Consider the following 11,910-nt stretch of genomic DNA (forward strand, 5'->3'; position numbering starts at 1 on the left):
ACTTTCGCCAATTCAAGCCTAACCCTTCCACGGACTTCCAAAATGCATTCCGATCATGCTCCTAAGTCCCAAATCACCTAATGGAGCTAAACAAATCATAAAATTCCGATCAGAGATCATATACAAGAAAGTCAAATATTTGTTAAACCTTTTGAATTTCAAGCTTCAAACTGAGAACTGTTCTTCCAAATTCATTCCGATTTTCTTGAAAACCAAAACCAACGATTTAAATAAGTCATAATTCATCACACATGGATAGTCATGCCCAAGAACTGGCGAGCAAAGTGCAAAATCTCAAAATCACTGGTCGGGTCGTTACATCCTCCCCCACTTAAACATATGTTCGTCCTCGAACGTGCCCAGAGTTGTTCTAAAAGCCAACCAATCGCTGAATAACCTTACCATGCATATACCCGGGGGGGTGATCCAGCGTCACCCTATCTCATATATGTCCGATAACACATTGAAACTGAAATTACATAACCCCATCTAGCCCATAAACCATAGAATCACTTTTTCACTTCTGAAACCATCAATACGATCAAAACCTCACACCTATACCCTGAATAGGCCTGAACCAGCTGTAATAACCCATGCTTGCAACCTCAGGTGCAATTATCTGATATACCACATAACTCAAACACATGTAGCGATAACTTCCATTCACAGCAGCTGCACACAATGCCTGAATACCGGTAGAAAACCTCTTATCAACTAAAGTTTCATTCCAACACTTTTATATGTACTGCAAATGATAACTAAAACACGCAATGAGCCATAACTATTTCTTAGATCAACCATTCATGAAGCCACTTCTCCTTTTGGCAAATACCATAGCATATTTCTGAGCCGAACCTCGATAGTATCCTCCCAACATGATGAAATCGAATCCGTTTGTATCCATTAATGATCCCAACAATCTCATCTATTCCAACATACTACTCTGGTGACATGACACATCAATACAGGTCTAAGCCACTACTTGCGCAATACGCGCACCAATAAGCAACGGTCCGAACATACTCAAATCATGAAAATAACTCAAATGAAAGAGCTGTACCTCAAGCTCACCAGAACCACCACAACACGAGGCTGAGAACTTGTCTCACATCATAGAGATAGAACACACGAGTCTAATCCACAAGGTCATATCTCCACATAGCTTCGCTGTAATGCGCGATCCTACCCAAACACTGCTTCACATGAAACACCTCAAGTCACTATGCTCGAAATTGACAACCACACACAATTTGATGTCTGGAACCAAAGCAATTCATTACACCCACGGTGAAACAAGTAACATATACCACACAAACCCGATAGGACATAACCAATACGCCATTCACCGAGAAACATCCAATTACTCTTCCCGCTCGACTTCAACTATGAACCCCAATAGAACTGCACCAAATGTGCCCATAACCAACAAATCATAACGTCTCGCAACACAGAAGGGCAACTCATAGATCTCCCCGGATCACCAATAGACTCAATAACAGTCGAATCAACACATCCCTTAACAATGCAATTCAGAGCCAACCAAGATGACTCAAGTTAGAACACGCATCCACATCGGCCCACCAATGAACTCTTTATCAAGGAAATCCTGAAGTTGTTCCTTCCACTACTATAACTCCTGCTGGTTCCATACGATACAATGCCCGGCACCAAATCAATACTGAAATCGACAACCTTGCTCGACCACAAGAAACACATACGAAAAGTCTCTCACCACCGGAACTGAATCAATATGAGGAGCCTCAACACTGGCGCCCATCACAAGAGCCCAAATAAGAAAGACAAATCCTTCCCAGCCATCCGCTGGGTCTTCGAAACATAAAATCACTCTACCAGGACATACTCCGACGCACCTCGCCACTCAACCCGTGGCATTTTCGGCATAGCCCATAGCGCAATAGTCCAGAATAACCTAACATGGAGACAACCAGTCTAAACCCCAACATCACATCTAACATACCAAGCAGAGAAAGATCCACTCGAGCCTCCAAATCCCGATAGCCGCTAACCGGTGCCGATACACACGATCTATAACCACAACCTAGCCTGAATATGAGAACTTTCGTCTCCAAATCCACACAGCACATAAATCACCATATCTGATCCCAATTTCACCGTCCAAATACATGCCACACCTTTAATACCCAATCACATCACGAGAGATACTCTAAAATTCTTCTGTGCCACCAAGCAAACTCGAATATCAGCAATCGATCTAGCTAGAAAGTGTCGCAATACTGCCAAAGTGCTATCAACTTAATCACATTGCCCTTTTTCTGAACGTATACTATCGTCAAATCACTTCCAATTAGAAATATCATTTCCTTAATTATCTGAGGCTACCCGTTGCCTAAGAGTTTTATGAATTTTCTTTCAGAACTGAATTGCAACCTTACACACGCAAGTCTCGATCCTCCACAACAAATCACATTTACCATACCATCCTAGGATAATATGAGAACTTCACCTCCATTTTGAGCCATAGACATCTACGTAATCAGCTAGTCGAGAACTTTCCATTGGTCCCCTTTAGAAGAAAAATTATTATACATCCCATGATCCGCATGCCCATAGAAAATGTACATCTCCAAACCGCAGTAAAAACCATAATGAACTCTCTGAGTTCCCTTTGCACAAATCGGACCTGCCAGGACTGAATCCTTCTAACTCGACCAAGATAAGCAAGTCTCACAACCTAAGAGCATTGCTACAAAATACCTGTAAGAACCCATCACCTCGGACACACACAAGGAATTAATCAAATCCTTACCATACTGGTCCGGTCTACTATCAAGCTATACCATCTATCTAAATTTTCTTCTGATTCATCTTCAACTGGATATTCCCTCTTGTTGTAGCACCACAATGCCTCAACCCAGGCTTACCACACGAGACCCAAGCATAAAACCACACTGTCTAAAACCCATAAGCCACTGAATACTCTCTCAAATATTCTCAAAAATACCTCATCCCAGAATACTTTACTCTGAAGAGCTTCCTGTGAATCTAACTCCGTTACCTTCACTTTCCTGATACTGATACATAGAGTCCCCTAAGTAACATAGAAATACCACCAGTCCTGACCTCTTCCAATGAAAACTCAGTTTCTAATGCATATACAACTCTAAAATACCCGATTGCTCCCTGTAGAATCTTGAACACATTTGCACCATTCTCGAGAGTCATTCACTCTTATTCAAACTGCAATTTACTTGACCCGACGAACAGAACCACCCGTGCCTCATTGGCACTCCGACACTGCAAAATGAAATCCTCATCCGAATACAACCAAGCAACTTCCTGCTCTATGCACCGAGCATTATTTACCAACAACAACTCAAGACATGCCGTGATTCTCTTACCTTCTGAAGCATAATATAACTTTTGTCAAAATCTTTCCTTTACTCGAGCCCTCCTCGGTCTCAATTTCTGCAAGCCATAGCTGATTCACCCGCACGCCTCAAACTGGAACCAACATAGAACCTAACCGTGCAATCAACTACTCACAGCAGACTCCCCACTTGGCTCGAAGCCATAGATTAAAATACACTCATTAACTCATAACACTTATACTCTATTGATGCCACAATACCATAGTGAGATTAAACTCAGATCCTTGCAAGTTTGTGAAAACATAGATCATCTAGTACTTTAAATCTTCGGCAAATCTCGCACTCATTCTCGCAACAGTTAAGCCCCTTCTCTTAAGCGACCCAACATTCAAATTTCAACACTTACATTTCACTTGCATATGAGATCTTCTAACAGTCACATAAGGGTCACACAACCCCAGAATTCTCAGCAGGAGGTAACCCACCTACTTTGCCTTCAATTAACATTTATGTATACCTTCCACCGTCGTAAACTGTACGCAGTCACTTAGTCTTCCTGAGTCTGAACTCATACCGCAACATGAATTTTACTTCACCCTCAACTGGGGAACATGAAAAGGTCCTTCATATTAGGGCTGTTCATTCAGATCGGATATCCGAAATCCGAACCGATCCATTCAATTTTGAATTTCGGATTTTGGATTGGATCGGATTTCGGATTATGTTTATTAAAATTTTGAATTTCGGATCGGATTTCGGATTGGTATATTTTAATCCAATCCAATCCGAAATCCAAAATTATTAGGACATGTATAAATACTACACTTTAATTTACATCAACCTCCAAGTTATTACCTTTACAATTGCTAGATTTAGCTATATTGGCACCATAGTACTCTCATAATTGCATAAACATGAATTTTTCTTAATGTATTGCCTCTTTTACAAAGAAAATATACATATTAATTTAACTTTGAGGCATAATAATACGATCCGATATCCGATCCGATCCAAACTTTAAAATCTGATCCAATCCAATATAATTCGGATCGGATTTGGATTGCATTTTCTAGAATCCGAAATCCGAAATTCGAATCCGAAATATGTTAAATCTGATCCGATCCGATCCGTGCACAACCCTACTTCATATGCCTATAACTCGGGGCTATACCTCGAATCGAGATGGGATTCCAGCACTTAATAGTTCTTTTATCTTCTAGTAGGCCTTCCTCGTCACTTCCAAGTCATATAGATATATCTCGCAGTACCAACATACTCATCACATAGTTATCCAGCCGTCACTTCCACTAATAGGGATGATACCGAACATATAAATTCAGAATACTTGCTCACGCAATCAGCACCTAGGTGCTCAAACCATAGGCAAAGATCTGGCCTCAAGTCCTCCAGACTGGCCCAACATCAAACTCACAGAGATCTCACCTCGCCCCTCGATCAGGGAATCACAAGCCGTCAAGGCACATCTGATACTAAGCGCTCATGTGCGCATACGAACGTGTGGAAGAAATTCAAAGAGTTACATTTCAAGCGGAATTAAGGATGCACGATAAGAATTCAAAAATGTGAAGTTTTTCCTAAAGGTTCTGCAGCCTCTCGAGGATAAATACAGACGTCTCCGTACCGATCTACGAGACTCTACTAAACCTGCTCATGACTCGTGAGACCTATGTAACCTAGGCTTTGATACCAACTTGTCACGACCCCAAACCGACCCGGTCATGATGGCGCCTCTCGTGAAGACAAGGCCAGCCGAAACAACACCCATATTAACCCCTTAGTCATTAAGAGTCATTTTTAAGCATTTAATTAAACAATATCTCATAACATAAGTTTGAATGAACAGTGTGGAAATAACATACAAGCCCGACATCGGGGTGTCACTAGCCATGAACATCTACCAAGGTCTGAATACTACAAAACAGTCAAGATGTACCAAGTACAGAAATGAAATGAGAGGAAGGAAGTAGTGCTGCGAACGTCGTACAACCACCTTGCTAACCCTGATGACTCCGCGTCTGAGCAACCAACACCCGCTAACGGGTTCCGAAATACCTGAATCTGCACACGAGGTGTAGGGAGTAATGTGAGTACTCCAACCCAGTAAGTAATAAGAATAAATAAAGACTGAGCAGTAGGAAACAATAAATTCACATTTATGTTAAACTCAATAAGCACAACAGGCCTTCAAATCAAAATACGAGTTAATCGTTTCATTTAAAATCCAACTTTTGGTAAAAATCATTTAAAATACCTTCCAACGGTTTCAGTAGGGGTTCAATACCATTTTTTTAATAAACGAGATGAAAACCATAATCGGCCCCTCAGGCAAAACAGGAGTCATAAATACCTCATAACAAGAAAATCTCAGTAGAAATAACCAAAGCCAAATCAGTGATTAAGTTTTGAACATCTCATAAACCCCAGCTTAAATGAAAGTTGTTTAACACATTTATTCAACTTTTTCGACAGAGGATCAGTATAAAGATGAGAGAAGGCAGTCAATAAATTAACATATTCGATAGAAACTCACTTAAAGAGAAGTAAAACTCAATAAGTTCATAAACAAGCCTCTAAGGCAAATCATCACTTAGGTGCATGTATATATATCTAACTCCCCTCGAGCTAGCCTCTCCGTCACTCGTGACTCAACTCTTACCAATCAGTACTTACACTCAGCACTCACGCTCAATAGGTACCATATAGTAACCGCTGTGGCGCGTAACCCGTTCCATATATCGCTGCGGCGTGCAGCCCGATCTGTATATCTCGTCGATGACGCTCACTGGGGGTGTGCAGACTCCGGAGGGGCTCCTACAGGCCAAGCGCTATATCGCTACGGCATGCAACCGGATCCAACATATCGTTGCGCATGCAGCCCGATCCATATAAGTATCGCTGCGGCGTGCAGCCCAATCCATATACATATATATTGTTGCGACGTGCAGCCTGATCCATAACTATATAATCCTCAGAACCAGGCTCTCGGCCTCTCTCAGTCATTAACCTAACAATTAGACTCTCGGTCTATCTCAGTCATCAACCTCACGATCACTCGGACCATCAGTAAAACAGGGAATTCAGCCCAAACAGTTTTCATATTTTTAAGAAATAAAATGATAAACCAGATTTAAACAATAAACAGGTAAAACACGACTGAGGATATGCTTCCAAAACAAATAGAGTAAGGAAAAATAGTGGAAGTGCCCCTAAGAGTCTCAGCAGGTCGGCACAAGGCCCCAAATATGGCATACAACCCAAAATACAATAACATCAAACAATTAACTATCAATTACGCACTAAAATAATCATTCGGAATAGACTCAGTCACAATCCTCAACGGTGCTCTACCCCACGCTCGTCATCTAGCGTGTAAGTCACCTCAACATAGGACAACAATGTGTAATCCGGGGTTTCAAACCCTCAGAACAGCATTTACAATCATTACTTACCTCGAACCGGCTACAACTCTAGCTCGCGATGCCTTTGCCCCTCGAATCGGCCTCCACGCGCATCGAATCTATCCAAAATTAGAACGAATACGTCACAATATTCCATGGGAACAAAGCCCAAGCAAAAACAATAAACAAATATCAAAAATCTCGAAATTAGCAAAACCCGAGCCCCGGGCCCACTTCTTGAAACTCAGAAATTTTTACATCAACGGGTTCCTTACCCTCCCACGAGTTCATACATACCAAAAGTTCTCAAATACGACTCCATATGGTCCTCCAAATCCCAAATCAAAAGTCCAATTTTCTCAAGCCCTAGCTCTTCAATTTTAGGCTTAGTTCCATGAATTTCTAGGTGGATTTCACAATAATAATCGAGTATTGAGTTCAAAAATCTTACCTTTAAGTGATTCCCCTTGAATCCCTCTTCAATTTCCTTCAACAAGCTCTCAAGATGATCAACAATGGGGGAAATGAGCCCCAAAATTGCGGATGAAATGACTTAAAACATTCTGCCCAGGTCTGACCCTTCCTTCTTGGCGAACGCGGTCAACGCCTCGTGTTCGCAAAGCAAAAACTTACGTTGACCAACTTTTGCCCTATGCGAACGCGTCACACCAATCGCGAACGCGATACTTCTGCCTCCTACACCTTCGCGAACGCGACAACCTTACGCGAACGCGATGAACAAAATACCTTGGACCCCAATTTACTCTACGCGATCGTGAGTGCCTTCTCGCAAACGCGATGCACTGCTTCCCATCCTTTCGCGAACGCGAAACACCTCTCGCAAACATGAAGTCTTAATTCTGGACTTCCTCAAATCTTTCTACGCGAACGCGAGGCTTCACTCACAAATGCGAAGAGATAATTCTCTACAACAGCTGAGCAGATTTTTCTGCAACTTTCAAACTCCAAAATGGTACGATTGACCACCCGAAACTCACCCGAGGCCTCCGGGACCTCAACCCAAAGCACAAACACATCCTAAAACCTCGTTCAAACTTGCTCCAATCATCAAAACACCTCGAACAATACCAAATCCACCAATTCACATCGAATTCAAGACTAAGTTTTCTAAAAATTTTCGAAATACACTTTTGATCAAAAACCCGGCCAAACCACGTTTGAATGACCTGAAATTTTCACACACATCCCAAATGACATAACGAAGCTACAACAACTCTCAGAATTCTATTCCGATCTCTATATCAAAATCTCACCTATCCATCGGAAAACGTCGAAATCTCACTTTCGCCAATTCAAGCCTAAACCTTCCACGGACTTCCAAAATGCATTCCGATCACGCTCCTAAGTCCCAAATCACCTAACGGAGCTAACCAAATCATAAAATTCCAATCCAAGATCATATACAAGCAAGTCAAATATTAGTCAAACCTTTCGAATTTCAAGCTTCAAACTGGGAACTGTTCTTCCAAATTCATTCCGATTTTCCTGAAAACCAAAACCAACGATTTAAACAAGTCATAATTCATCACACATGGCTAGTCATGTCCTAGAACTAGCGAGCAAAGTGCAAAAACTCAAAATCACCGGTTGGGTCGTTACAATCTTGCATTTCGGCAAGCAACTATTTTTTATGATTTTAATTCTTGACCTCCGGGTCACCCGATAACAACTCTAGCTATTGCGTCAATATTTCCTTTCGCATCAATTATTTGATACACTAAAAATTTAAAAGATATTTAACACACCCATATTGAATCCATTTCCATTGAGAAAGTAGATGTTTAGAGCTTGATGACATAAATATAACAAAATATTGTGGCTTGATGAAAATAGGTATGGAGAAGACAGACCAAAGTACTTGGAACCATTCTCCGAGCAAACTCCATCTTACTTGACTGGTGAGTTCCCAGGTGATTACAGGTGGGACACTGCTGGACTCTCAGCTGACCCAAAGACATTCGCCAGGAACCGTGAGCTTGAGGTGATCCATTGTCGTTGGGCCATGCTTGGTGCTTTGGGCTGTGTCTTCCTTGAAATCCTTTCCAAGAATGGTGTTAAATTCGATGAGGCGTTATGGTTCAAGGCTGGATCTCAAATCTTCTCAGAAGGCGGTCTTGACTACCTTGGTAACCCAAACCTTATTCATGCACAGAGCATTCTTGCCATTTGGGCAGCCCAAGTTGTGCTCATGGGCTTAATTGAAGGATATAGAGTTGGTGGAGGCCCACTTGGTGAAGGTCTTGACAAGATCTATCCAGTAGGATCTTTTGACCCACTTGGGCTCGCCGAAGATCCAGAGGCATTTGCCGAGTTGAAAGTGAAAGAAATCAAGAACGGCCGATTGGCTATGTTCTCAATGTTTGGATTCTTTGTTCAAGCTATTGTCACAGGAAAGGGACCAATTGAGAACCTTTTCGACCACGTTGCTGACCCTGTTTCCAACAATGCATGGGCTTATGCCACTAACTTTGTACCCGGAAAGTGAAATGAGTAGCCTGCAATATGTAAAGTCTGTGGAACTAGCTGCTTCATATTCTTGATGTAGTATGAAATTGCTAATATATATGCAAAAGGCAACATTACATATTCTTCAATTCAGTATCTCTATTAAAAAATAATCATTAGAAGTTTCCTCTGATCTCAACATGAAAAGGGATATACAAACATGAGTATATAAACAAGATGTAGGTAGTTCTTTATAATTACATTTAGTTTCCCCCTTCTTTAAACACTTAAAAAGAGTCTGGCATAAAAATTGTATGCCTACAAATGAAGAGAAGTATCAACCTCAGAATTTTCTTTTTTATGTTTAGAATTCAAACTCCACCGCGAATGTTGAATGTTTCTGTCTCGGAACCCTCTGTGCTTGCTGTTCAAACTGAGTGCAAGAAAGAGCTGATCAGTTGTCCGCCATAGAAAAATCAGTTCATGGGGTAAGTCTGGCTTGGTGACGACAAAATTCTTGGCTGAAGTCATTACATGGGGCTCTGAGAATGATTTTATTGTTCTGTTTTCTCTCTGCTGTTTTGCTCTTTCTAATTGCCTGAATCTTTCTTGTAGTAATGTAATAGAAGGACATGCAATATTAGGATCAGTACTCTGCCTTCCCATGAAAAAAGCAACTTCAACTACCAACTCCAAAATAGATGATAATAGAAGATTTTGTTTGTTTTGAGGGCTTCAAAATGTGCATATATAGGGAGAGAATGGCTATCTTTTGACATTGGTTTATTGAAATTTCAGCCATGATGTAGCAGGGGGCCGAATGGGCGACTAGAGAACAAAGTCCGAAACAGTAATGTTAGAATTCTTATGTTAAAGGTAGCTAGTTTGAGAGAAATAAGGATTTGGTATATTAAGCCAGCTTGTCTTCGATATGACTAATTTCTAACAACCTTCTTGTTGTTCTGCAACTGTAATTAAGCATAAAGGACCAGCAGCGCACCAACTTCAGCTAAAAACTACTACTTTTACAAGCAATGATTTACCATAAAGTGTATTACATATTCAAGTTTAACATCAAGCATTGACTGATATCTTCAGAAGATCACATAATCTTAAAACATTCATTGAAAATCATCTTTTGTAATTACACTGAAACATTTCAGGAAACAAAGCAACAAAGTGCTGAACATATATGACCAAGCTTTTCAATAAGAAAGGAGTCTGATAAACATATTGATGATCTAATTTTGTAAGAGACGAGCAGGTTGGATATCAATCCAATTAAGGCAGCTGACATGAACATATGTCAGCGGCGAATAACAAGACATTCCCTGAAACTTTAGAGTCTTGAAGACACCATGTTGAGGATCATATGAAACCAAATTGCCATCTTCGTACTGAAGCAAGAGCTCTCCATTCTTCAACAGGCATAATACTTTCACCAAATGCTGAGTTACAGAATTTGGAGTTGGTGTATAAGCCCCAATTATGAACTCCTTCATCCAAGACTCTTTCACATTGTATTCTTTCATTATCTAAATTTATATTCTTCCTCCTTTTTGGGGAGGCAAAGCTATAGCAACAGCAAAACAATCTCCAAGAACTGCTAGATGATACTCGTGAATTCTTGGCTTGTCAAGAGAACCTCCAAGAACTTCTAGATGGAAGGTATCCGTTCTCGGGTCAGCATTAAAATCAACCTTTGGAACTTCAGCAAATACCTCATCAGCTAAATCAAAGGAAACAATAAGCCTATCACCACTACCATAATACTCTCCAAATCGAGTCAACCAATACATCTTCCTGTTTAACATAATTCCTTGATAATCTGAATCAACTAGGTAATCAACTTTCTCAATTGTTCTCCAACTGTTGCCACCAAGAGTAAATACTTCACCTTTTGAAACATTAAATAAACGGCTGTCATGATAATATATGATCTTGATCACCTTGTACTCTTTGGTAATAGGATGAAAACGAAACCCAAGAACCGATTCTTTCTTCTCATATAGAGTGATATAGCAAGGTAGCTGCTTGTAGTCTCCTGTAAAAGGATTGTACACATAAAGTGCATCACTAATCAGACATTCACATGTGCATAATAGTCCATGACATGAACCAATCACTTCATATAAATTAGGCTCAAAGTTTGAAAAAAGGGTGCTGATTTTCCTCACAACTTTTTCCATACCAAGATCAGAAAGTTCAAGAAAGTAAAGCTGATTATCGTCCAGTTGAAAAATAATGCAAGGATCGTTCTTTAGTGCACGAGACAGGTGCAAATTCACAAGCTCTGGATCATGAGACAAGTTGTAAAAAGATTTGCGAACAAACTTGAATTGGACTAGAGATGTTATGGGAAGCCTAGAAGCTATGTCAAGGACAATTTCGTGAGGTAGGGAATCGAATCCATATCTTGTGGGAGGTTCATCAGATTGACACTTCTGTTTGTTGGTTTCTGTATCCATTACACATACAAAAAATAGTTACAGGCTTGGAAATGGATGCCTGGACTTTTAGGAACTCTGGTAATTTATAGTGTAAACAAAAGAGTATGTTCTTTTAGATGTCTGTTGGAATTACTGCAATTCTTTGGAAAAAATGCATATATTGGTACTAATTGATAACTTTTCATTTCTCCAAATGTCTTTTAGTTATTTCAAGAGCAATCTTAT

At 40.4% G+C, this 11,910-nt stretch overlaps 2 protein-coding genes across 2 annotated transcripts; one reads left to right on the forward strand and one right to left on the reverse strand.

Moving 5' to 3' along the window:
• The first annotated feature begins 8,659 nt into the window (after positions 1 to 8,659).
• Positions 8,660 to 9,276, forward strand: LOC107794898 (chlorophyll a-b binding protein 36, chloroplastic-like). Its single transcript, XM_016617459.2, has one exon. It carries the CDS (start codon positions 8,793 to 8,795, stop codon positions 9,273 to 9,275), a length of 483 nt encoding a protein of 160 aa, XP_016472945.2. The 5' UTR covers positions 8,660 to 8,792; the 3' UTR covers position 9,276.
• A 1,500-nt stretch (positions 9,277 to 10,776) lies between these two features.
• LOC107794899 (F-box protein At3g07870-like) lies at positions 10,777 to 11,703 on the reverse strand. Its single transcript, XM_016617460.1, has one exon. The coding sequence runs from the start codon at positions 11,701 to 11,703 to the stop codon at positions 10,777 to 10,779; it is 927 nt and encodes a 308-aa protein (XP_016472946.1).
• Between the last annotated feature and the right edge of the window lie 207 nt (positions 11,704 to 11,910).

This window comes from Nicotiana tabacum, chromosome 8 (genome assembly GCF_000715075.1).
Source record: "Nicotiana tabacum cultivar K326 chromosome 8, ASM71507v2, whole genome shotgun sequence".
Taxonomy (NCBI): Eukaryota; Viridiplantae; Streptophyta; class Magnoliopsida; order Solanales; family Solanaceae; genus Nicotiana; species Nicotiana tabacum.